The following is a 27,279-nucleotide window of genomic DNA, read 5'->3' as shown; positions in this document are numbered from 1 at the left end:
CTTTAAGGAGGACCATGTGAATATTCCTTCTCTTGCCCCATCATATTTCTGCTTCAAAGGATTTTAGATAAAAACAATAATAGTAACAACAACAACTTTGGTCTCATTCATCCTCCAATGAAAATTATTCCACGAGGTGCATTAGTCAAAATAATACGTGAATGTTAAAATTGAGTAAGTTGATTTTTCAGCTATGCTGTAAGTCACCAACGAGGCTTATTGGCAGAGATGTCTGGAATAGTTAACAAGAATTCACCCTAACCTTTATTTGACTCTTGTAAAAATATTGCTATTTCCTCTTTTCCTTAACCTCAATTTGAAAACTACAAAAGAACTTACTCAGTAAGCAGAGGAGGAGGTGAGAATGCCTTCAAGTTTCTTTTTTTCTTTTAGTCTCTTTTTTTTTCAAGAAGTGGGCACTTATGCAGTTGTCCTTGGTTTGTCTGGTTTTGCTGTTCTTTTATGCTTCTATAAAACATAATTGGTTAGCATCAGCCAGCCACATTTGAGGGAGAGGTAAAACAACTCCTGGAGGTGATGTAAATGCAGCTGGCCATGCTCTCAGAAGTATGGTGCACAGCGAGCAGTCATGCTTAGTTGTTGATAAATCTCTTTTTAACCTGCTGTTACACGGGTGCCCACAGCAGTTACTTAGGTATGGGTGTTCCATCTCAGAGCTTTCAGCCTGTCTTGTGGTATCAAGATGGGCAGAAGGTGAAAAAGTGCTGAGGTAGTTTTTAAAGTAGAGCTGGACTTTTTACTGCATATCTGTAGAAACCTCCCTGATAGTTGAATAACCTGAAATCTTCGAAGGTGTAAAGTCAGTATAGTCCTGTCTGTACAATTCAGTTGTGGATCCCTGTGGATCTCTGGGGATGTGCCTGTCAAATGCCAACCACTTGCAATCCTGGATTTATGCTGCAGTTTCCCTGGGGTTAATTACAGGTAGCCCTGATCACAGTACTTCAGTGGTTTGTGCTTTTGGCATAAGGATGATTTTACTGTGATGTCAGTCTATGGTGCACAGAGGAGAGAATAGCCCTTGCCAAGCATTTGTCCACCATGCTATGGGAAAGTAATTCCGCAGCACTTAGTTTTCCAGGTTATTTAAGGACAACATATCCTCCTGGAGATCTAGGTATACTTATTTTGTCCATTGACATGTAAACCAGATACAAATGAAATTGCAATAGAAGAAAAGCCATTAAGCTATCTCAGTGTTACACTAGAGTTTGGGGTTGTGTGGTGAGGTTTATCTGATCGTCATGTACTGCTTCTTTCATTTCTAAGTTGTAGAAGTGAGTACTAGTAACTTTAACTAGTGTTAGCTGAAATTTGCATTACACTGTAAAAATCCAATTTCATATTTGAGATTTTATTTTCAATGTAATTTACGTTATTTACATTTTCAGTGTAATATAAGCTGGAATGTTTTTTGTTGTTGTTTATGTTAAGCAAAACTCTTGCTATAGTTTCAGGGATAGCATTGTCCTTGCCTGCAGAATTATTCCCATTTCATCTGACATCCAAAACTTTTAGAGAAGTTTATGAAAAAGCCCCACTATCTCTCATTTCAGCTCTGGTAATGATGAAATTTCCATTGTAATTTAAGCAGAGGCATTGCCTTGCCTTTTTATGGTGCTCTGTTATTCCATATGTAGACTGAGCTTTCAACCTTGGTTAAATGAAATTTTAACATAAGTTTTCAACTCATCAGGCCTCTGTAGTAAGTTCTGTGAAACATTTTCTTTTTCTTCCTATTGTGTTCTGTAGTACGTAGTCAATTACTAAGATGTGTGATATGAAACCTCAAATAAATAAGTATAAGTAAGTATAGAGAAAAAAGTATTATCTTTCCCTCAATTTAATTACAATAGACATTTTAAGATTTTAAGAGGATTCACAAACTGTGTCATAAATAGAGTGTAAATGTAAGTTTCTGTCTACCTTTGATTTCCTCTTCACTTTCCAGCAGCCAAAGTTAATTCTTTGAATGTGCATAGGCATATAAAAGAAATACTGTGGGCTTATGTCCTCTAAAGAAGATTGGAATATTAGATACTTCAATGCTAAAATTTGTAAGATTTCTGTAGAGGCCCTTTGTCATTTGACAACGTGCTTGACTTTGGGAATCAGGGAAACTTGCATGCGAGTTGCATTTCTTACTAGTAGAACTATCTGTTTTTCCTGTACTTAAATATTTTTTCTCTTTTTAGGTGTGATGTCTATAAACTAAAATTTGAAGGGAAGACTTTTTATGTGTTTGGAGCTCAGAAAGAGGTTAAGTTTAATATTTTTACAAAACTTCTCTATTTGATTAAGATCCGCTAAGACATAACATAATTTTAAAACTAAACCAACTTCTAAACAATCAATAATTGTACTTCATATTGTAACTAAAATATAGAATATTAATGAATGTTAAATTGCTGTTATCAAAAGAATGTTGTCATGGTTTGAGATAGCCCCAAAATCCAATCCCCTAGCTCCATTCCCCCTCCCACATCTCAACCTAATGTGAGATGGGTTTTTCCAGACAAAACACACCAGACTCAAAGTGGGGGAAAGGGAATATATTACAATGACTGTACAAATAAATACCATAGCACATTATACACACGATCACAACTATCTCTACCATGACATATGTATTTACAATATCAGATCTCTTCTCCCCTCCAAATAAAAGTCCAGGAGGGAAAGAAGGACAGATCCCTTCCAGTCCTTAAGCAGCAGCATCTTCTGAGGCAGTAGTCTGTCTGTCTTCTCCACATGCAGCAGCTGATAGCTGGATTTCTGCCAGCACGCACGAGGGAGGTATTCAAGCTCCCTCGGCCCCCTTGACGCAGGCAAAGGGGTCTTCCGTGGGCTTCACTGCTCCTTCAGTTCAGGTGTTATCTGTCCTGGCCCTTGAGCAAAGACAATCCCACGAATGGGTTTGTCTTGGCCTGAGGCAGGGGTAACCCAAACCACTACAAATGTCTAATTTGCAAAAGGTTGAAACATTTTTCATTTAACATTCATGCCATGCTATGTTGATTGTTCATGGTTTTGGTCATCTTTGGAGTCAAAGATTTAATTCATTTAAGATGCTGTACTCGTCCACTTTGAAGTACAGAAGATGACTGTATATGATTGAAAATTCAAGTGAGCATTTGTGCTGGTTTAAAGGTAAACCAGCAGGGGAAATGAACTCAACTCAAAAGAGAGATTATGTCAGAATAACAATTTAATAAAATAATACAATAAGTATGATTATACAGACAAACAATTGGTTTTAACCCACAAAACCCAAATGTATAACCCAGCACCCTGGGGCATGAGCAGAGTGGTGTTCTTTGGGCCTCCCTGAGTCCGAAGTAAAAGGAGAGGGGAAAACCTGTTGGTGAGAGTGCTGTTGCAGTCTGGTTGAAAAGTGGTGGTTGCAGTCCAGTCGAGAGTCGTGGTTGCAGTCTGGTTGAGAGCGGTGAGCTGCAGTCTTCCTCTGAATCCCATGAGTGGTTAAAAAAGTCCCAAGACTCCAAGATTATATATCCTCCAGTTCAGGCAGGAATGCTCAGTACCTCCCTCAGGGTGGGGGTTTCCTTAATGAGTGTGAGTACAAGAGCAACTCCTGTCTCGCAGGCCTCTTAGCACCTAGTTTATAGCCTGAGGAGTCAGGCTCTATGTGCAGAAGGTGTAAATGGTTCATTGATAACAGTTTCTGGGAAATGGCATGGAAGGCTATAGAATACACAGTTTTGGGTTACACCGATACCATGATGAACTGGTCAGTCAGGCTCTATGGGCAGATGGTGTAAGGTTTTGGGTTACGCCCATCCAGTGATTAACTGGTCCCAGTTGTTCTAACTAGGACAGCATTGACACCTGGATCAATTTGCGTTATTTTTGGATAAGCACAATGTCCTCAAATCTTGATCAGCTGAATAGGCTATAGTTTGTCCCACGTAGTTAGGAGTTATATCATTGGGCTCTTGTAATTGAAATCATGGAGATTTTTGCCTACAGCATGCTATAATCAGTTCTTTACCTAGGTTGGAGTGATGTAGTCTAAGATTAAGGTTTTGAATGCAGGTGAGGAAAGAAAACGAAGGAAGGAAATAATGTCAGAGCTATCAGGAACTGTTTGTGTGGTTGCAAGAAGATTTTGACAGCAGGACATCAAATGGTAGGGAACAGGGAGAGGTGGGTGGTAAGTAGTGCAACAACTGTGCACTGTAGATTTTTGAAGACAGAGACTTTCCTCCTTTGATTTTGACCGGAATACAGTTATTCCACAAGCCACTTGTACATATGCTCTTCCCTGCCCCCTCCAAGCATCTCCTTTTATTTCTGAAAAATTTGCCTGGGCTGTTTTAAGTATCAGCTCTGCAGGGGTTCTACATCTGTGGGTGAACCACCATTTGAACCTACACAGGAAAAATTGCTCTTCTGTGTATATAGTTAATGGTGAGGCTGTCAGGTACAGCTACTTCAGTCTTTGAGAATTCAAAATTTTCACTACTTTAATTTGCTTTCTTTTCCTTGCACTTAGAAAAAGGCTATGCTGTCATTCCATACGTCTACACCAGCAGCTTGCAAGCATCTATGGAAATGTGGGGTGGAGAACCAGGCTTTTTACAAGTATGTAAACCTGAAGTAATTATCTATACTGAAAGTAAAGAAGTGCATGTGAGAAGAAGATTGTTCAATGTAAAATGTTCCATTTCATAAACAGAATGCAAAATGCAAACAGAAAATATGCAAGTTAATTGGGAATGTTATTTCATGTCAAGCCAGTATTAGAAATTGTTTAAAATCTAAATGAGTCAGGAGGATTTTGGAGTGAATAATTATACTTTCTCCAGCGCACTATTTTTGCTGCTCTGAAGTGTGATGTTGGATGGACATAGTATGGCACAATGTCTGGGAACATTGTTGCCCCGCTGTTGAATGTATTGAGAATTCTCAAGGGTCTTCTGCCAGTAATTGTTCTTCCACTTGAAATCCAAGGTTTAGTATGAGTTGATTGAAAAATAAACAATTCTCTGCTATGATTTTAAAAAGAAGACATTTTTAGGTACATTTTGAAAGATACCAGCAATCTTGTTACACAAAAAAAGTGTATAAATTGACAAGAAAATAAAAGAGTATCTACCTTTCTATTCCTTAAAAGAGAACCTGATAATAATTCCCATTAAAAAGCTCTTAGGCATTCTTTCTATCTTCCATTGACTTCGTTAGATCTGTTTAGTTATGCTTCCCTTTAGGCATGTAGCTTTTATTCTAGCTACTTAGTTTCTCTTTACAGACTCTTGCGTATTTTATAAAAATTACTGTTTCTGTGTTGACACATAGGAACAGCAGGGGGCTGCTGTAATGATGAATAATAACTAAGTAAGAAGAATGTGTCTTCTAACCTGGATGATAATAATTTGATTTAATTTGGAGAATAGTCCATCCTTCTTTTGTTTCAACACCGATACAATAATATATAATCTATTCAATTGATATATTTATGAAGAAACAGGAAGTATGAGGTGGCACATCTGATAATTCTCTATGTTAATATCTACTGTGTTTGAGACTATGTAAAGTCTATTTATAGTCTATTTAGAAAGACTAAAATAATGTTTATCAGGAACTGTTTTCAATTTGAAATAGACAAGTAGGAAAATAATGCATGCTGTTTGAGTGGTTTTATTTTACTTTACTAGAAATAAATAGGGAGTAGGAAACAATTTGCACCTAAAGGAGAGAAATTAGTGCTCAAAGTAAAGATGTCTGAGGGAGACTCATAGGAATATCACCCCTCTGCTCCTGTTGTTAAATGGTTGTAATATTAATCACAAATACATGAGTGTAAGGGGTTTGATCTTGGTGCCAGATGCCTACCCAGCTGCTCTGTTAGTGCCCCTTCTCAACAGGTTAAGGGGAGAAAATAAGATGAAATTGCTCACAGTTTAAGATAAAGACAGAAAGATTGCTTACCATTTACTGCCACAAGCAAAAGAGGCTTGACCTGGGCAACCTTCTTACTCTACTTCAAATTGTCAATAAAGACAAAACTAAAAACACCCCCCACGTTTCTTTGCAGGCTCAGCTTTACTCCTTCATTTCTAACTGCTCTATGTCCCTCATGCCCTGAGCAGCTCAGGGAGATGGGGAATACACTCTCTCTCTGTTGCTCCTTCCTTCTCACACTTTTCTTCTGCTCCAGTCTCCTTCATGAACTGCTCAAGCCTGGGTTCTTCCCATGGGCTTGCAGGCCCACAGGATAAACCTGCTGCATCATGGGTTCCTCTCCACAGGTCACAACTCCTGCCAGGAGCTAGCTACTGTGTGGGTTCTCCACAAGCTGCAGCTTCCCTGAGAGCATGTGAACCTGCTCCAGTAAAGGGTCCTCCACGGGCTGCAGTGTGGATATCTGCTCTGTAATGGGCTGCATGGGACAGCCTCTTTCTCCATGGTTTTCTCCATTGGCTTCTGGGTAGACTCTGCTCCAACATCTGGAGCACCTCCTCCCACTCATTCTTCTCTGACCTTGGTGTGTGCAGGGCTGCTTCTCTAGTATGTTTTTCTACTTTCTAAATGTTTTCAGGGAATGGATTTATTTCTTTATCATGACTGATTGCTTAAAATCATATTCACATGTTTCAATTTTGGTGGGTCTTTCAAGAGGACCTCTTTAATGAAATGAAGATTTGTAATAATATTAAATGGAGAGGATTTAATATGATTGGAGAGAAGCAGTAGGATATGATGTAGGCTACTAAGAAGTTGATTGAATAGAGACATAGGAAGTGCAACTACTTTGGGAAAATAGTAGTTGTCTTTATTATTTCTTTGTTTTCCTATGGGAAAGTGGAAGTAGTCATATTTTCCCTCAAACATGGTGGTGTTAGGACACATGTCCTAGGGGCTTTTGGTGTACCGCAGTCTTTCCTTCTTTGTTCCTGAGATTAAAAGTCCATAGAGATGCAGAAAATGTCTGCATTTAATTTTCTCATTTTCCTGGCCAGGTAATCACTTTTTTGATGTTCAGTCACTCTGTGCCATCTGAATTATTTTATGTGTGCTTCAATATCCTAGTTTTGTATGAAGGCCTTAAAAAATTGGAAAGGTCAATTTTTGATTAATTTATGGTATAAAAATAACAAAGCTTGTAGTTTACCTTGTTCATTTTTGCTTATCATACCCAAGAAAATCTGAGAGCCTCTGTTCTTTTTCTTCAAGGTATGCAAAATCCAGTCAGATCAAAACGATGTCCAGCAGCAAGATATTTTTTAAAGGCAGTAGATTTCGATATAGGTGGGTGTTTGCTGTTTCTTGTTCACAGTAAGTCATTTCAGAAAGTAAGAAAGTGTGAGCAATTAGTCATGCCAAATTGAGGGATTTTCCTGCTGAAGGGTCTGTTCACACTTATTTGAGGTCAGGATTTGAAAGATTTTCTATTGTCTCTTCAGTGTCACTTACAAAATAAATAGTCTTCACACAGACATTTCTGTCAAGAGCAGTTTCACCAGCAGACAGCTCCACTTTTGCTGCTGCTTCTGTAAAAACAAGGATGTGTGGCCAGTGCAGAGATTGTATGCCCCCTGCAAGTGGGCAGCTGTGAAACAGGAGTGCATCAAAGAAATAGTACAGTCTCACTCTTAGTGTTCTACTACAAAAAGTTACTTTTTCTTCAGTAGCTTTACAGGCAAGTAGTTAGCACAATTTTATTCTGGGACATTATATATCCACTTCATAGGATTTTTTTTTTTTCCCCTTTGTTTTTCTGAATGTAACTTACTTGTTCATGTATATGTAGTTCTTGGCATATATCTTACTGGAATATTTATATCATCTTTTAATGCAGTGGAAAAGTAGCCAAAGAGGTTGTGGAGGCAAGCTCTAAAATCCAGAGGGAACCTCCTGAAGTTCACAGGTATGTCTTGATATTCAGTATTAAAGTTTAAGGACTTAGGACAATTATTGTTCTCTGCAGAGAAATTCTCTTTCTTTTACTCTCAGGTGTAATGGCTGTCATTCTGAGCTTCCATAATGATGCATGAAAGCCTTGGGAAATATGTGTTACCAGTCTTACAAAATTCTGACAGTAGTGTATTTTCTCCTACACAAGGGAACCTAATCTGTGCTGCTTTGAAACTGGGCTTAATCAATCAGTCAGATAGACAGTTTGTATCATTTTTGTGTTATACTGTAAACTGTTATTACATGATCCTGACAGAAAAGTACACTCTCATTTCATTTCTAGTTCTTGTTTTGTTTGAAAGGTTCTGTTCTATATATGTTTAAAAGTATACTGGATAGTGCAGTCAGATTAAAAAGTGTGGAGTTCATTCAGTAAAGAGAAAAACAAATCAGAGAATCTTTTTTTTCAGAAAAAAATGTGGCTTATAAGACATAAGCAGCTAGACTTTGCAAGCAAACTACTGCTTTCAGGTCCTTATCACTCATTGTAGTGACAGTGAAAATTGTTAAAAACCTGATTAAAGGACTTCAGAAGAGAAGAAAGAGGCCAGCAGGTAAAGCTATTTAAAACCTTTTTTTAAAAAGGTTACTTAACTTTCTGAGCATTCTACAGACATATCCTTTTTTTTTTGCTGGGATTTTTTTTCAGGGTTGGGGTGTGTGAGTTTGGTTTATTTTTAATTGAATATCACTATTTTGTCTATATTTGAGATAAAAGTGAATTCTCTTTACTAAAGAGTAGGAATATATTTGTAGTAAATATTTATAATGTGTTGTCCAACCCTAGAATTTAATTAATTAGTAGGGCCACGCAGGGATGCTTTTGAAGACGCTTTTCCAGATTACATTTTAAAATGGAGTAAGTGAAGGTCTAGAATGTGTTGAATGAGAACACAGAAGGCAAAATATAGATGTATCATTGAGGCAGGATAGAATACTTGGGAACACAAATATATTTTAATGAGAATAGTTGTTCAAATAAGGAAATATCTTATTGTCTACTTTCAATGGGGTTTATATGAAAAGATTTTCACGTAAAATTATTTTTTATCTTATATTTTACTTTCCTTGCTTTAAGTATTTAAACATGCTATTTAAAACTTAGTGTACAGGAAGAAACGTCCTTCTAATAGCACAAGTAGGAAAAAGTGTAGAAAATTTTTAACTCAGAAAAAGAGCAGATTTTAGAAACAAGTTCCTCTATGAAAAAAGATTTGAAGATAGGAAATGGTAGCTTTTTAGATACAAAACATTAAGTGAAAATTATTTGACTGAAGGTAGATATATGTGTATCTAAACGTATATGAAGTTTTCTCTCCCTGTGCTCCCACCCTCAAAGTCAATTCAGTTGTCTGCATTGAAAAAGAAACATGCAGTTGAGAGGGCGGTACTGTTCAGTATCTTTGTGTTTGTATATTACACTTAAGGCACTACAGACTGAGTCTATACTGTTGAAGTGTATAGTCATGCAGGATTAATGCAGTGGCAAGTTCTTCTGACAAATATGCACTGAATAATTTAGTATTCTGCTTCCAGGGCATGCCTGAAGGAGGCATATCTTTGTATATGAGTATGGAGTAGAAGCATTATATGTGCCCTCAGGCACAAATCCTATTTAGGGAGTTGCTTGAGAACTCTTTACAGCAAGCACAAAGATCCAGGGATTGCATAACAAGCCTTTGGATGTACTGTTGGGTTGGAGTGACTGTAATGACAATAATCTGAATGAAACCCTTCTTTAGACAGAGCAAATTTGTCCTGAGTTACACAAAAATTCTGGTATCCACCTTTTGTTTTCTCTTTTTTTCTGTGTTTTTTTGCCTTTTTAGTGTTTTGTCTTCTTTAAAAAGACTGAACTGCTAGTGAGTAATAACTCAAACATTTGACCACCTGCAGTGATCAGCCAGGTGCTGTAAGAGACTGGACTATTGGTGCTGATGGCTCAGTCAGCAGCATGCTTTGCTGACAACGTGCAGAGTGGCCACTCAAGCCAGGGGCTGAAGACGTGCACATCCAACAACTCAGGCTAGAAGCTGGGTGTTAAACTAGATAAGGAAAAAGGAAAATCCTGTGAGGTGGGATTCTTTTCCTTACAGAGGTGACTCAGCTGTGATAACTCCCCAGAACATTCACACCCAGCCTGAAGGACTTTATCTCTTGTTTATGAACCATAATGGGCCATAATGGACTCAGTTGCACTGACTTAAGAGACAGCTGGAACATCTTAGAAGGTGTCAAAGACTCCCGAAGTATCTCATGACTCACAGTATTACATCAGCCAGAGATAGACCTCCCTGTCTCAGGGAAGGTACCAGAGGTGTTCCCATCTGAACCTTAGCATATTTAACTCTTGAGTTTTGGAGCTTCCCTTACCCACTTGGGGCTTCCACCACCACCATGACAGATCCGGACCTGTCCACCACTTCAACAGGTCTGTGACACTACTTTGACCAATGAACATTGAAATTGCAGCAAAGTCTCATTGCTAGATCCAACAGTGTCTTACGGGTCCTTCCAGTCACCCGGGGGATCCGCAGCCCTGCTCCGACTGCCTGTACCAGCACCGCAGCCTCACTGCAGTGCCACGCAAATGTCTGCTGTTATGTAATCCCAGCAATCTGCCATTTCCTGCCAGTGCTGACTCTCAAACTGTTCTTGCCAGCTTTTTCCTGTGTGGGAGAGGTGAACCACACGGAGAGGTGGCCAACTTGTCTCTGTTCTGTGGCCATGTGTTTTTTTCCATGTGTGGGAGGCCAACTGCCATCTCAGTTTGGTCTGTTGGTCAGAGCTTGGGAATTTTCTCCTCAACAGTTGGTTTAACCCAGTTTTATCAGTATTTTTAGTAGCATTTTTCATGGTAAAGAGTTATGTCTTCACTTAGATCTGGGGGTATTTGGTCTCTCTCTTTGTACTGAAGAAAACAGGAGTATTGAATCCAAGGGAAGAGACTTCTGTCTGAGGTCTCCACCCCTCCAAATTGTCTCAAACTGAGACAAAATATAAACTAAATAGTTATCAGAGACTGTTCAGAGAATGTAAATGAGGATATAAGTATCTTTGAGTGTATGTTAAGGAGCAAGAAATCGTGGCAATTGAGCAGAAAACCTTCTTTATTCTCACAGAATATTTAATGACATGTAATGTAGCTTAGAGTTGGACATCTGTGTTCCAAGTTTACCTAACCTCTCAGCAACACACAGTTTCATCTTTTGACTTGCAAGAGGTGTTTTGTTTAGTTTGTTTATGTCAAATTCTAAGTTGAGTCTTTGCGCAAATTTGAAATGCATGTTGTGAAACTTCAGCACTGTAGCTATATTTAAATTGAAGTAGAATCCTCTTCCATTTCATCTTTGTTTTTGTCAAAAGTAAATATTTTATATTATAATGGTTCAGATTTTTTGCAGGACTCTTGCTTCAGGCCTGTAACATGTAAGTCCTAGATAAGTTATTCAAAAGAGCCAATTTATATTCTCAGTGATAATAGGCTAATAAGCCTCATGACTGAAGCAGATCAACAGCATTCATGAGACTTTCCCGAGAATGTCAAACACCTGCTACTAGGAAAGCCTCTTAGTGCCAAGTAAGATAAGAAAGAAAACCAGCCTGATTACCTGGAGGCTTGGTGTAGATGCAGGGTCTGGGATATGTGGGAATGAGAGAGACCATTCTGTATCTGTAAATGAAGGGATGAAGTTGTTCCTGCTTTAGTCTTTGGTCTGCAGTGCTCAAACCATAACAAATCCTTTACCCAGTTCTAAAAGCAATGGAACAAAGTCAGGAAAATTGTTTGTATCCTCTCCCCCTTCCTTGAAGCCAAATACTGATGTATGCTGTGCACTGTGGAGAGGAGCAACACACTGAGATCCTGCCTAAGAAGAAAGGAAGTCAGGCTTTGTAAAAGAATTAAACCAGCACAAAACTTCTCCTACCCTTTGGATGTTGAAAAGTTTGTATTTGCTGAAGGTGCAACATAACATGACTGAAAGCAGTGTTCAGTGTGGAAAGCTTGTTATGATAGCTCAAGACCTAGTGTAATTTACACAAAATGATTCTGAAGTTAGACCTATTGGACTGCAGTTGTTTCCCTGTGAGTAAACTGGCCCTGTTTTCCCCCATTTTTTTAGAACCAGCATTACCCAGAGCCGAAGTTCTCCCTTGTTAAACAAGCAACTCATAATCAATATGGAACCTCTGCAGCCTCTCCTTCCTTCTCCCTGTGAGGAGGAAGATGTTCCACTAGATGAAGGTGAGTCACTGACCCAATTCCTGCCAATATTTGTTATAAAACATGTGGAATAAGGTGTGCTAGTGACTCAGGGATGCAGGAAAAAATCTAGTAATGTCATTTAGTACACCATTATGTCCCTACATGTCATGCTCAGAAACTGTGCACAAGCCTTATGTGAGATTCATTGTGAAGAAGGTTACTTCTGTTATGATTTGTGTTTCAAAAATCTTCTTTCAGATTGCTGGGCAAAAGGATCTTAGGAAATAAATAACCTCAACATAGCACCATTTTACTAAATAGTGACTGCAGTGAAAACTGTCGGTTTACTGCTAGGTATCTTGCTTCCCTTTACTTTTACATTTCTTTCTTTCTGTTTTAATGTTATGAAAAGCTCTCTGCTAACTTAATTCCACAGACAAAAAGGACATTATTTGAAGGTCAGCTAGGAAGGATTTTCTGCTAATTTAATCCCATTGACAAAAAGGGATGTTATTGGAAGCTCAGTTTGAGTGCATTTTGTAGAACAAGGTTTTCCATGTATTTATTTATTTATTGGTATTTTAAAAATCACATTTAACTCCTTTCTTTTTGAGATCCAGTCATTACAAAGAATGATGTGAATTAAAAGGAGGATAATTGCCTTCTTCCTAATAAAAAAGGAAGCCAACCAAGAAAACCTGACAGTGGTTTTTGCTTGAGATGTAGTGAGCTAAGTGCTTCAGAATTTGGGAAATTTGACCTTGCTGATTCCTTGTTATGGTCATTTAATGGGAAATGGGAAACAGAAAACAGCTGAGCAAGTATCTTCATTTTCATTTCATTTTATAATAGTTGTATGAACATGTTTTGTTCATTCTTTGGCGTTTTAACACTGAATTTAGTGAGAACAGGGTGAATTAGTCTGTGTGCATAGCTTGTTATAATCAGTAGTAGCAGCTGTTAATTTTAACAATTACTTGTTTACCTCTGCTGTGAAATACTTATATCTGAGAATTCACTTTCCTGCAGCCAAGTAGCACCGCTGTGTTTCTGCTAGGCAGTTGCCCTCACTGCAGAGTAACAACAGCTTGCTGTTTATAAGACTGCTGCACCTCACTTACAACTCTAAGCAATGAAATCCATTTTTTGAAACTGGTGGCTTATTGCTAAAGGCTCAACAGACAGTGCTTGTTTTAAATGTTTGTAATATGTAAGTTGAAAATCTTATTTCTTTTTATTCAGACAGATTGTTGTTACTACTATGAGTTAATAGAAATATTTGCTGTTGGGTTTCCTGTAGAATCTTTTATGTGTAGTTAAATATCATCAACTGCTAAGTTAACAGTATTTTGCCTTTTACAATATTTTCCTGCAGCAAACTTGGCTATAATATCAAGTGCAGCTTGAACTTATCTCACAGTTCTCTAACGCTGATGTTGGCTCTCTCCCCAGCATGTACTTAATCTACTTCTGTGGATTCCCATCTTCTCCCTTGCACCATCACTAATCACCCCAAAGTGATCTGGGAGAAGGAGTTTCAAAAAAAAAGTAAATTTAAACAAATTCAGAGCAACAACAAAAAACCCCAAACTAACCCCTCCCTCCCAATAACAACAACAAAACAAAACAACAACCCCTTAACTTTACAGTGCCCTGCTACTGCCTGAGTCAACCTTTGAGTGGCTCATCAGAGTGTCAGGCAAGGTCCTGTATGAGGGTAAGGGCATGAGCAGGAGGTGGGGAGGGGAGAGACATCTAGCCCTGAGACTGACACAACTGCACTGAGACTCAACTGAAAGACTGCTTTTAGTCTGCTACACACACGAAACAGCATTGGTGTCTCTCTATATGACTGGGCCCACTGAAGCATACTTTCACTTTTGTTGTTCCAAAGGCAAAAGTCAATGTTATTAGCCAAATAATTCATTCATGAAATCTGACTGCAAAAGTATCATGTGACTTAAAAGAAGTTTTCATCACTTTGTTGAAACCCCTTCAATATCCTGTGGCTCAAGAGGTATGGTTTTGCCTTTTTTTAAAAATACAATACAGTTTGCTCAAATATGTGAAGCCCTGATAGCATCTAGTGCTAAAAGATCCAGATAATGAACTACCACCTGCAAAATAATTGCCAAGTGATCAGGACTGGCAGAAAGCTGTCTCACCCAAATCAGATGGTAAAAGAATGCAGCCACAGAATCCCTATAGCAGTACTAAAGAAACATAATGTGTTCAACTATGCATGGAGCAAGGACCATGGAAAGGACCTCCTGTGCTCGGCACTAGTCAGCCTGTGCCTCAAATCCTGTGTTTAGTTCTGTGCCCGTGACTGCAAGAAAGGCATTGAAGTGCTGGAGTGTGTCCAGGAAGGGCAACAGAGCTGGTGAAGGGTCTGGAGCAGAAGTCCTCTGAGGAGTGGCTGAGGGAGCTGGGGTCATTTGCTGGGAGAAAATGAGGCTGAGGGGAGACCTTATCTCTCTCCACAACTACCTGAAAGGAGTCTGTAGCCAAGTGGGGTCTTCTCTTCTCCCACGTAACAAATGATAGGCCAAGAGGAAGCAGCCTCATGTTGCACCAGGGGAGGTTTAGTTTGGATATTAGAACTTTCTTCACCATAAAGGTGGTCAGGCATTAGAATGGACTGTCCAGAGACATGGTTGAATCAACACCCCTGAAGTGTTCAAAAGGTGTGTGAATGCGGCATTTTGGGATATGGTTTAATTGACAAGGCAATGCTGGGTTAGGGTTTAGACTTGATGATCTTAAAAATCTTTTGCAACCTTAATGATTCAGTTATGGAAATGAGAACACACTACCATCAGTCTAGTTGTTTGTGTGTGAGTTCTGAGCTCTGTAAGCTTTGATTGTAGAGGAGAGGCATATGGAGCTTTTATAGGAACAACTTGGGGTTTTTTGTTTTTTTGGGGGGGGTTTTGTGGGGGGTTTTTTTTTGCTTTTTTTGTTTTGTTTTTTTTTTTTTTTCTTGTAGGCACTCTTGCTGACAGATAGTAGAGTTAGGGAATTGTTGATTTAGTTGTAAGATTTCAACATAAATCTCTCTTAGTTGCGTATACATGGTTCATGGAAAGCAACTTGAAATCACACAGTCATTTCTCTTTTGCATGAGCATGGTCACATGAAACATAAATGATACATATTTATTCATCAACATGGATATGCAGTAGCTCATTCTGGCCTTTTTTTCCACTGCACTAATTTTTGTAACCTTGAATGTTTTTATGCTTTTGTGTGGTTCAGCTGTTATGCTAACCACTGCTAGCTGAGATGGGTGCTATGAAGGTTTGTAAGGTACATTATGAAGCATTTGGAAATGTTTCAGATGTTGGAAATATTTCACAGCCTTGTCCAGGTGACACTTGTGTCCTTGTTTAGGCTTTTCTATGTGTATTGAACACATTGGTGGTTAGACTTCTGTAAGAATTTATGCTTTCCAGGTTTTGTAGCTGGGTACTCAACCCTTTTTAGTGAGATTTTAGTGATTCTATTTTGGTTGCTACAACAGTTATGAGAATAAAGATGAGAAAAGCAGACAAAATCTTACTTTTGAAGTGGTGATAAAATGGACATAGAAAGTGAAGGCGCAGTTGATTTGCTCACACTCGCATGAAAGTGCACGCAGAGAAGGAAAGGAAGAGAGAAATGTTTGCTCTTCAGGAGTAAACAGGACCACATCTGAGTATTTGTACTATGCAGGCTAGGAGAGGAAAGGAACCACCATAAGGATGTTTTCTAGAAGCTCCATTGAAGCAGGTGTCTTTCACGGGAGAAATTGCTTGGTGTAAAATATATATTTGCAGGAACCCCTTTCCTACCCCTTTCCCCCTCCCATATTTGCATGCATGTCATTGATTTTTTTTCATGCAGAGGGAACAAGGACATCAGGTAATGAAGACTCATGAAGAATATGTATGTTTGTGCTATCTGTATCCATTTACAAAGATGTTGTAGACATTACAAGTGAATATTCTGGGAAGTGAGAGACTACCTCCCCACCAGAAGACTCTTTTATCTTCTCTCTGTGGTTTCAGTGTACCCAGAAGAACTTCTTTCCCACTAGGACAGTGTAATGTGGTTGTCTTCCAGCTTCCAGCTGGAGTGAGTTATCACCAGCCAGCATACATGCGTCATGGCTTTTTTAAGGACCTGCTTACCTCAACTGGACAGGAACAGAGAAGTGCCCAGCCTTCTGAAGCAACTCTTCTTTCTGGTGCATGTGAATGTGTCCAGTAGTTGTCCACTTGTGGGAACTGGAGCAAATATGTAAGGAGAGAAATTTTTCCTAGACTTAGAAATTTTTCTTCTTGTTTATACACAGGCAGCTTGGCTTTCATTCTAGGCTTATGACAACATTCTCATCTCATTGGTTTGCCTTGTGACTAAGGTTTGTAAGCACAGCATAGGATTTTTCTTTGTATCTATACATGTTCCACAAATAATTTCCAGACAGTGATGGGGAACTGACATCATTGGCCAAATTGAAGCTGTTTAGAAAAATATTGGGGATACTGTCATTTATTCTGTGAAAAACAGACTGTAAATGCTGGACTCTTTTTTTCACTGCATCATGTTTTGATGCCTTAGATATTTTTATGCTTGCGTGTGTGGTTCAGCTGTTACACTAGCAACTGCTAACTGAGATGGATGCTGTGAAAGTTTGTATTGTATGTTATGAGACATTTGGAAATGTTTAAAAATAACTTCTGGTTCTATTCCCTACTGGGATATTTTTGTTGGCCATATTAGAAGCTTGTCATTTGATTCAGTGAGAATGACTCTCAAAACTCAGTGGAACTTAATATAAAAGGTCAGAGCTTTTAGAAGACTTTGAGAAGAGGAAGTAATAGTCAAAATGGTGAAATGTCTTGTAAAAATCCAAACGAAGAGAAGCATACATTTGCGGATGGTTAACCACTGCAACAAGGAAGTATGCATTCGATTACTGCGGCATGGCTCCAAGATCACAGCCAGAAGGGCTGGTAAATTTACATTTATTTTACTCAACCCCCTTTTTTTAACCCCCCTCCCCCTAGTTTCTTATGTTAATAGTAGTGTCTTGCAAAGGCAGTTGTACTCTAAATGTCAATGTTGGACCAAGTACAGCAGAGAATAAGGAAAAATTACTGATAAGAACAAAGTTGTAAATGGAGAATGAATGAGATGAAGCTTAAATTTGACTTTTATTGTATTGTCTTAGACAAAATTGGGGATTTATTTGTTAATTGGTAACAAATGAAGGACTGGAATTTTGACCTTGTATATTTTTTGGACTGGGGCGGGGGCAAATGCTTTGAAACAGTGATAATTTCTGACAAAACTAAGATAGGCTAGTAGCAGATTTTGAATATGAACTGAATACAGCAGTGGAGACAGCTCAGCATTTTACTGCTGTTGAGGCTGCCATATTGTAAATGTCTTTGGTTTATTGCTCTAGATACTGAATAATTTCATAAAGTACTGAGGGTGGTGGAGGAAGGTGGGACATGGGCAGAGTTTGATTCAGCTCTTTTTCACTACACATAAAAGGAGTGTGACCCAAGGAATAAAAAATATTCAGTATTGCTTCAGACTGCAACCAAAACAAAGTGGTGTTTCTTTAGGAAATCACTTTGCCAAAGATCAATTGGCCCTTCAATTAATGAATATGTCTGTTTCCTTAATTTCATAAGCCATTTTAAAATTTGTTTTTCCATGCTTTCTCTGGTACTGCTTACTTTTGATACTCTGGTACTGATTACTTTTGAATTACTTCAGTTTTTATGCACCTATATATGAGGCACCTATGCTTTTGTATTGAATCTTCATTTCAGAAATGAGGTTTTATTCAAAGAATTAACTAATGGCAAGAATTAACTAAGTCCTGGCAAAGACTAGAATGTTCTCACTCTTTTGGCATCTGAAAATCAGAAAGCACTTAGTGTAGCAGATATATGAGAAGCTGCTTCTTGCAGCAATATGTCTCTGAGTAGCAGTAGCTCCTGGCTGCCTTTGCTTCTTGAATTCATCTCTCAGGGGAAACAAGCGTCTGTGAGAAGGCACCTAATTCCCTTTATTCAAAAATAGTAGCAACATTTAAAAGCATTAATATTGATTTCTACTTTATATTCTTACATATGAGAGGTTAAATACTGGCTTCAAATAGGTACAAGTCATCTTGTTGGTTTAATATGACACCAATCATAACAGATTAGTGCATTGGCTACAATGGTTCTTAAACCCCTTGATTTATTTGTAGTGTTTGTAGTGTGTTATTCCCTTTGGGGTACAAATGCATAAAATATGTATTTCAGCATACCAAAATTGTGTATCAGCACCTAAAGAGAGGACTTAGGTTATGCAAAACTCATGGCACAGGGTATAACTCCTTGGGAAAACCCCACTGTGATTGTGACCACTTCAGAACAATGCTGACTTGTGCCAGGAGGGCTCACCCCAGCTGAGTGGGCATGCTGAAATGTCCAACTTGCCCTTTTGCTTGGGTGCTAAGCTTTCACATCAGTGTCCAGCTTTTTTCAGCCTCACTCTCCTTTGTCTGGTGCTAGATACTAAATCGTTGCAGTCCCTTCACCAGTCCCGCTCTTTCTCTCAGCTGCTGACAGATGTATCTTGCCTTCTCATTCCTTCTCCCATGATACCAGTTCTCTCTCCCTCCTACTCCATTCGATCCTTTTGCTCCTTAATCCTGGTTCTAGAAGGGGGTCAACAAGTCTGGGTTGAGCTCCTTCCAGGGAAGAGGGAAGTTGGAAGCAGACATCCCAGAATGCTTGCTGTATTCCATGCTCTGTTCTGCTCCTGTCTCTCTGCTTTTGGTGCCCTCTGTGGCGTGTGAAAAGCAGAGCAGTTGTCTCCAGTGGCTGCACTAGCTGTGACATTAGTTGAACACTGAAACACACAACACAGCTGAGAGGTGAGTTGTAACACCACAGAGTCACAGAACATGCAACTGATGTGAACTGGCAACTGGGAGCTTTGCTCCCTTCTAGAAGTTCACGTAAAACTAAAACAAACAGTAATGGCCAGCAGGAAGGCCAAGTCACTACCTAAAAGGCAGTTGCTATAAACTGTCATTGATTAACTCTCCTTGCAAAGCTAGAACAGGTGTCTTCTATGGGCACAGGATGTGGGTATGGTACAAATCTATTACCTCCTATTTTTGAGGGCAGGAGGTCTGGCTGCGATGGAGATCCTGCTTTGAGATAGATCCTGTGTAGGGAAATATTTGAGTTTAGTGCAATTCTAGATTCTGTTTCATTCTCCTACATTTTTTTTTGGTGACATTTAGGCACTTTGCTTATGTGAGAAAGTCACTTGATCCTTCCCTCTAAGAGGTGATTCTTTTCATAGTACATGTAAATTTTGTCAACTTGAAAATAAGCAAAGGAATACACAATGTTTCTAGAGGAAGTAGTAAAATGGATAGGAAGGATCTGTCCTAATTGCCTGGCTGACCTTATTTGTTTATGTGTATGTATGAATTGTTCCTGGAGCTGTTCTTTCTGGGCTGTATCTATTTTCCATTTCTCTATTTAAAATAAGCATATATTCACATTTGTTCCTTTCTCCACTATGCAAAGCTGTTACGGATGTGCAATTGTGTTTGCATGTCTGGTAAGTAAAGCTGTGTGAAGGATATCCGGCCACCAGACGATCTGTGAACTGAATTTTTTAATAAGCAGAGGATACATTTTTCTGGGGTGCTGTATTTCCAGCAACTGCACCTTCTTAAGAATGATGGAGCTGGAGCTGCCCTTCATCCTGCTAATCCTCAGCTGCTCATTCTGGCCCCTTTTGAAATACTAGCAGCTGATAATCTTGCACGTTCATGTTCACAACAGATGAACAGAGTAATCTCATGTCTTATTCAGCTGTTCATGTTCCTGTCTGCTCTCGCAAGTTAGAGTTTTGGAGCAATCCCAGTATTTGGTGGAAGGGAAATACTGAATTTTGGCTAGCAGAATGAGATCTCTAGCGCTGTAAAGTTTGTCCGGTTGCCAGAAAACTGTAGCAAATTTTTGCTATGGGAATATAATATCAGAAATAAAACTGAGTTAACTTATTTGATATTCCTGTAATCTATATTAAGTGATTCTGATTTATGTAATGTAAATTACCAGTAAAAATATAAAATAAAGAATGGAAGGAAGAAGTTCTTCTCAAAGGTAATTTAACAGTTAATTCATATTCTTTTAAATCTAAACACAATATAAGTTCTAACTATTATTAAAGGAATAGTAGACTTTTCAAAATCTTGCCAACAAAATATATAAAATGATACCTTATAAGAGAAGTAGCAAAATAATTGTTGTATATGAATAGGAGTAAAGAATTTGAAACAGCGTTGTAGAGTAATTAAAGAGTTTTTGGCTTTGGGTTTGCTTTAGCTTTTATATTCTCTTTTTTCTTTGGAACACTGAAAATTTTGGGGTTTTTTAGCTTATTTTTATTACTTCAGATAGCTGGCTTTCTTGAAGGGTATTCAAAAAGTAAATAATCTGAAAAACTTGCTCTTCTCTTAAATTTGTATTACTGGGATAATGTAATAATCATTATTACTGGAATAATGAATAATCATTCATTACTCTTGAATGATTTTGAATTTCAGTGCTTTAATATGTACTTGTGCCTGCATAAGTTTATATGTGCCATAAATTATATGTGCCATAATGACGTTACAGTTGTGTCTTTTGACACCATCAAAATATAAGTCACCCAACATACTTGTCTGTATATTGTAACGTGACTGGAACTTTACTGTGGAATCTAATTGACTGTGGTTAATAGCCAATTATTTCCTCGGTTTTAGACTTAAGAAATGTTGCGGTGTTATGGGGAATATAAAGGAATAAAAAGAACAGCTTTACATATTTTTTTTAATAGGAAAAGAGCTTGCAGCAGCAGTTAATGCCCATTTTAAATTTTCAAATGTTTATATATAATTTATTGACACTTGTAATGGCTGATGTAAAATGCAGTTACTTTGATTTAATATTGTCTTAACAACACATAAAGAGTTGAAAATTCTTGTTACCAGTTGAAATTAAATAGTGGAATGTCAATTTGATGTCTACTTCAGAATTGCAACACATTTCAATTTTAATACAGCCCCTTCAGGAAACATTGATCTGAAAAGTTCCTCTCCTGCCTGCTATCAGCAAATTAATCTCAAAGTCAGAAGTTTGCCAGTTATTTGAGAAAAATATAGTTTTAATGAAAGTTAATATGATCTTGTTCGTGTTCACTGTGTATTATATGCATGCTGGAATTTACTCTGGGGAAGAAGAGAAAGCTCAAGAATCAAAAATTGGGGTGTCCTTTCTTTGCGGTAGCTGCAGCTGTCCTATCTATGATGAGAAACATGATGAAGATATATTACTGACCTTGCACCTAAGCAGGTATAGAGAGGCCTATGGCCAGGATTCTCAAAACTGGGAGAATAAAATTAGGTTCTTTAAACCATTTTGAAGTGTCTAAGTAACAGGAGTAAATTTTACTCCTGTTAAGTGAAAAGCACATTTGAAAATGCAATTGCAGTATTTTCATATCTAAAGATAGGTGTATTTGGGCTCCAGACTTTAAAAATTTTGGCCTCTCTATTTTAAGGTATCAGAAGTGCACTCTCAAGGGACTCAGTATGGTTTGATGATCCAGCATTACCTACTGCTAAAGTATGCTTAGGAGAAAGATCCCCCAATTCTGTTCTTACTTCCTCGTCTTCATATGCTGTTGTGTCTAGTTTCAGTCAGTTTGTGTCCTCCCCTTGTTGACTGTGGCAAGTGTATTTGTTAATGTAAAGACTCATGTAACCATTAAGTTCTAGCAGAAAACATTTTTCATGCTGAAATGTGATGAATTTCTAAATTGGCTGTGAGAGGACACAGTAGTTGAGGCAAGGAATTATTAGCTAGGTAATCAAATTAAATTAATGAGGAGAAACCTGAATTTTCTTTATTGAGGACAAGGTTTCATTTCAGCTCTGCACATCTGCTGGGAAAATGAGCTCTCCTGCTCTCTCTCTTCACCCCCTAGTAATAATCCTTGCCTTCATGGGAATATATGACAAGCCACTTCAGGCAGAAAAAACATCAGATAGCTAACCTGATAAGAAAACCCCTTATTTTCCTGGGTTAGCTTTACAAGCTGCCTTGCTCAGGAATGAAATGAGAGGAAGCAGAAATGGTCTTTTTGGTCATTTAGCCAAAATGTGCATCCTCACCTGGAGGTGTGACCAGTGAGGTCTAGAGAGCAGGAAAAGATAACAATTTACAGGGGGAGATATCTGTCTGGGTCATTTTGAAGATGTAAAAGGAAAAATTTCCATGAGAGAGTGTCTTAATACCACTTTGTAAGGGAGGTCTGTGCCCATCTCTCCTCTGTTCCTCTCCTGCAACTGACAACTAACAGCAGTCACTGCAGTGCTGATGTAGCTGTAAACAGCTAGACTTTTTTTCAGACTTATTGCTGTTAGTGGTGGGCTGGAAAAATGACAGTAAGCTTTGAGAGGAAAGAGCTTGGACAGAGAGTGGGGTCATAAGAAAGACTGGTCTATAAAGGGGAGAAAAAAATTTAAAGAGGAGAGAGAAAAGAGACTCCTGAGTATGAAGAATTAGATGACTGGAAAAAAAAACCTGAGACATAAGAAGGAGCTTATTTAACAGGTGAGGCATTTTCATTCTATTTCAATGATACCTAATCCTCATATCGTGTGTTAACCTTCCTTCCTTTTGTCCTCTCTACTGTTAAAATGAATTTATCATGATAATCTAGTGCCTATTTTTGATGTCATGTCCTATTAAAAGCTCTCAACCTCAGCTATTATCTATCACACTCATTCTTCTCAAAGAAATAAACGTAGGTGGTGGTTGTTGTTATTATTCACCAAATAGCACCAATTCACGTATGTAGTAGGCATCCATTCATAGCAGAAGTCAGATTGCCAGTAGAAATAAATTGTTCTGTTTTCTGTTTTGCACTATGCCATTAGCTGCATCAGACAATGTTAAGCAGATCTGTTGTACTGCAGTGTTGTAAAGATGCCCTCATAAAGAGTTTTTTCAATTTCTGCTGTTTGGACTGGTTTCAACATGCAAAATTATTGCAGAATCTTCTTTTCAAACGTCTGTTAGATATTATTGGAAAGCTGAGTTTTGCCACCAGAGCACCAGAAATTAGGATCATTGTTTTAATCTCATTTTTTTCAGGTATCCAACTGTCAAAGGAAGATGAGATTTCAGTACCTGTGACTTCAAGCTCCCCAATTAAGGATACTGAGGAGAATGTTGATCTTGACACTGAACAGGAAGAGAGGATGAAAGAGGAACCATTAGCCATCTCAGAACTGATATACAGTCCTAGCGCCAGCTTACTGCCCACCCCTGTTGATCATGAGATTGACATGCTTTTTGATACCTGTCTGAGAGCAGAAAATGAGAAAGATGATACAGATTCATTTGAGGAACTTGAAGTGGATGAAAATGCATTTTTAATTGCAGAGGAGGAAGAACTGAAAGAAGCTCGGAGAGCGCTTAGGTGGAGCTATGACTTTCTAATGGGCAACATAGAGGTGAATGCTTTTGTGAAGAGTTTCTCCAGACTTTTCCTTGTAGGCCTTGGACTGTTATTGTTTGTGTTCCCTCTTTTTCTTGTTCTCTTGGAGTCGGACCTTCAAATCTCTTTCCTCCATGAAATCCGTCAGACGCCGGAGTTTCAGCAGTTTCATATTGAATATTACTGCCCCCTTAGGCAGTGGGTGGCTTGCAAAATAAACTTCATGCGTGATATGCTGGGCAGCTTTTAAATTTTGCATAAATATGATATAACTAAGGGCTATATTCAAAATTTCAGTTAGTTCCAGCTTTCCATAATGCCCCTGGACCCATCAGTTGATAGCTGCCTTCATATGCAGTTTGTTACAGACTCTTCGGGTTCTGAAATTCCCTTTACATATATAAATTGCCATTTTCATTACAGGCTTATACAATCACCTCTCAATAACCAAAAAGAAGCTTTATTTTAATTACATTTCAGAATTCCTGCTTATCTATTACATTATATAAGAGAGGGTCACAATAAGTTTGATTGTCCTTAACCTTTCAATCCATGACACTAAAACTGATGATACTGAAAGAAAATCTTTTTGAATATACTCCTTAGTGCAACAATCTCTTCTAACCAATGCCTATACAAGCAATGTTTATGCTGGGTTTTGGTCTTTGTTTGTTTTTCTGTTTGTTTGTTTTTTACATTTTTATGTGTTTAAAATACTTTGGTAAATTTTTAGCAAAAGACAACTTATGATGTTATTTAAATGTACCCATTGGTAAGAACAATACACAAGGGCATGTAGGGTGTTTTTAGTGTTTTAGCAATTATTTGTTTTTAAACTATTGGCTGGAGAATGAATGAGTTTAATGTATCTCTATACGGAGGGACTGTTTGGGAAACACATAGAAAGTTCACTCAAGTTCAGTAGAGGCTGCCTGGGGGAGGTGAAAGACAGCAAGTACACAGGAGAAGTTCTGAAAGGCACTGCTGTAAAGCTTGTGAAAGTGAGCAGAACTGAAATGATCCTTCCGCTTATCTGTTAGGTTGTGTTCCACTTTATCAGTGCTGTAGAAAGTCATTACAAGATAGTCCAAGTACATTTAGAAGGATATAGAGTTTTCAGTCTAAATGTAGATTATTGTACATAACATGGAAGACAATAATAGTAAGTAGGAAAAAAAAAGAAAAAAAAAGAGCCAAAACTAAATCAGTAGGTGAGAGACTTACTTTTGAGAATTATAAAGAACAGGAAAAGGAGGAAAAGGAATAAATTTTTCATATTCCTTTTTAAAAGCAAAACATTAGGCTGTACAGTTGACATAAAGTATTCTATTGGCTCACAGTTAAAGGCTTAAACACTTTGAGATGCATCTTCATCCTTGATGCCCGTTATTACTAATATCTAAGACAAATTTTGTGTATACTAATATGCTTCCTTTCACATATGACAGCATACTTACCCTTGTTACTATTAGCCAAGTTACAAGATCTAATGCTGTTTTGTGTAACATGGATTTGTATATCTAAAGGTATTCCAATGTAGCTTAGAGAATATACTTAAGTAAAAATCTTGTCAATGCTGAGAACATTTGAAGGCCCTCAAATATATCACAGAGGTTGTATTTAAAACTAGGAAGTTTTTATTCGTCTCCCTTCCCTGTCTTAGTGCAGATTTGTTTCCTGTTTAAACTAGGGAGCTCTGATTTTGGCTTCAAAGTCTTACTCCAGCTTAGATATTTATGAATTGGAGACGTATTTGAGGCTAGTTTATTAGATTTAACACATTTAACACATTATAACCAGATGTCTAATTCCTACTGAATAAATTCCTTTAGTTTCAATATCAGCGAATTGGTTTTGCTTGATTTTCTCATGTAAGACTTTGCAAGTATCTAGATTTGCTTAGAGGATTTCTCTTCCCTTCTAATCTTCTCCAGTTTTTAAACAACAGAACAGTTATAGGGCTTGGGAGTTCCTTTTCTCAGTTGAAAACTTTTGGATTGCTGTTCATTTCCCCACCAACAAAGGCTAAATTAAATAACTGCTTTTTTTCTCATGTCCTTGTCCTTGCCAATCTGTTCCCCAGCAGAATCATTATTGATTAATTATTTGATATGTATTTCTTACTGTGCTACTTGCAGCTAAATGATCCTTTCCCATGATGTAATAATCATTCAGCCTAATAGAAATGGTGAGTGAACTAACCAGATATTTGGTCTTCACAGGAAATAATTCACTTGCATTTTTTCTAAACAAAGGCATCACAAAAGGTGTTTTGACTAGTAAAGGCTGTGAGAGCTGACATCCTGCTGCACTGTGGAGACATTGTTCCATACAGGCTCCTATGAAGTCTGACAACAACTTAGAAAAAAAAAAAGTTAGATCCTATAGTCTTGTCCCTGAATACTCCAGAAGTAGGAGTATTGTAATGCTTGATTTAACTCTATCAGAAAATAGCTCAGTTGCATGAAAACTTAATCTGCAGTGCAGTGAAGTTTTATGTAGGATTAAATGCAAGTGTGTGTGCACATATCCTTACATTTACTAACCATGTGCATTCAGGCTTGGCCTTTTAAAATTCTTCCCTTCCTTCCTGATATTCTTTGGTCTATCAACATAATTTAACTGAAAGTCATGGGATTCTTGTAACTTAAAGGCCAGGACCATGTCATATGCACAGAAGGGTATAGTTGGGTATATTCAGAGAAAGTAGCAGTATCGTATTTTGTTAGTAAGGATGACAGACTTGGATAATGCAGCATCTATAGGTACAGTATTGTGTATTTCTGTCTGTGCTTGGTTTATATTGTAAAATGTTATGTACTTGAAATCTATTTTGTGATTTGTCTACCATTTATAAACACAACTCTGGGAAGAATTAAAAATGGTTTTATTTCATGGAGTGTAAGGGGAAAATATACCTGTAACTTGAGCCTTATCTTTGTACGGTGAATTTCACATTTCTATATGTCAGCATCCTGATTGTTTTGTATGTTGATATGATGGCAGGAATCCCTAATAAAATTACACTGGAGAAAAGCTTTCTGCAGTTATGACAGTTCTTGTGGTCAAAAGATGTTCTATAAATAACAGCTTTTGTCAAGAAATACATAGTATAGTATATAGTACATAGTATAGTACATAGTATAGTACAGATTTCTTAGAACTTTTGCAATGTTTTTGCATGCTTTTTTTATTCATCAACTGGGGAGACACTAAAAGTACTTTAAGATAAGATATTATTAATGTAGCTTTAGGTTCATAATCAAGAGCTTATTGGTCTGCCTAGTTACCACATAAAAGTTAGTAAGAGTCTTGCATTTGCCCCCAAATACAATTGCTGTGCACAGAATACAAATTGAGAGGCTGATTCTACAGTCAGGCCCTCGTGGTGACCTGTGGCTGCAATAGTTTGGAGGCAGGTCTGGCTAGACTCTTATACAAGCAAAGCTGTGCACCTTTTGGAGGGAGCTTGCTTACACTGAGTTGGTTTGGAGCTCAGACAGTGCAAAAGTATTTGGTAAGAAATGTACAGTCTGCAGTGAGGCAATTGAATA

The 27,279-nt window shown here is 37.9% G+C and overlaps 1 protein-coding gene across 2 annotated transcripts in view; it reads left to right on the top strand.

The window, feature by feature from the left end:
- Positions 1 to 26,761, top strand: part of FRMD3 (FERM domain containing 3) — a 74,768-nt gene extending 48,007 nt beyond the window's left edge. For both annotated transcript variants that reach the window (XM_029962899.1, XM_018080964.2), the window contains 6 exons: positions 2,217 to 2,280; positions 4,535 to 4,623; positions 7,216 to 7,290; positions 7,841 to 7,909; positions 12,081 to 12,202; positions 23,380 to 26,761. In XM_029962899.1, the coding sequence (XP_029818759.1) occupies positions 2,217 to 2,280; positions 4,535 to 4,623; positions 7,216 to 7,290; positions 7,841 to 7,909; positions 12,081 to 12,202; positions 23,380 to 23,975 (1,015 nt within the window). In that variant the 3' untranslated portion in view covers positions 23,976 to 26,761. The remainder of the gene's footprint in view (positions 1 to 2,216; positions 2,281 to 4,534; positions 4,624 to 7,215; positions 7,291 to 7,840; positions 7,910 to 12,080; positions 12,203 to 23,379) is intronic.
- Positions 26,762 to 27,279: the final 518 nt, after the last annotated feature.

Source organism: Manacus vitellinus, unplaced genomic scaffold (genome assembly GCF_001715985.3).
Source record: "Manacus vitellinus isolate BGI_N305 unplaced genomic scaffold, ASM171598v3 scaffold_50_pilon, whole genome shotgun sequence".
NCBI lineage: Eukaryota > Metazoa > Chordata > Aves > Passeriformes > Pipridae > Manacus > Manacus vitellinus.
This window is presented reverse-complemented; position numbering and strand designations above follow the sequence as displayed.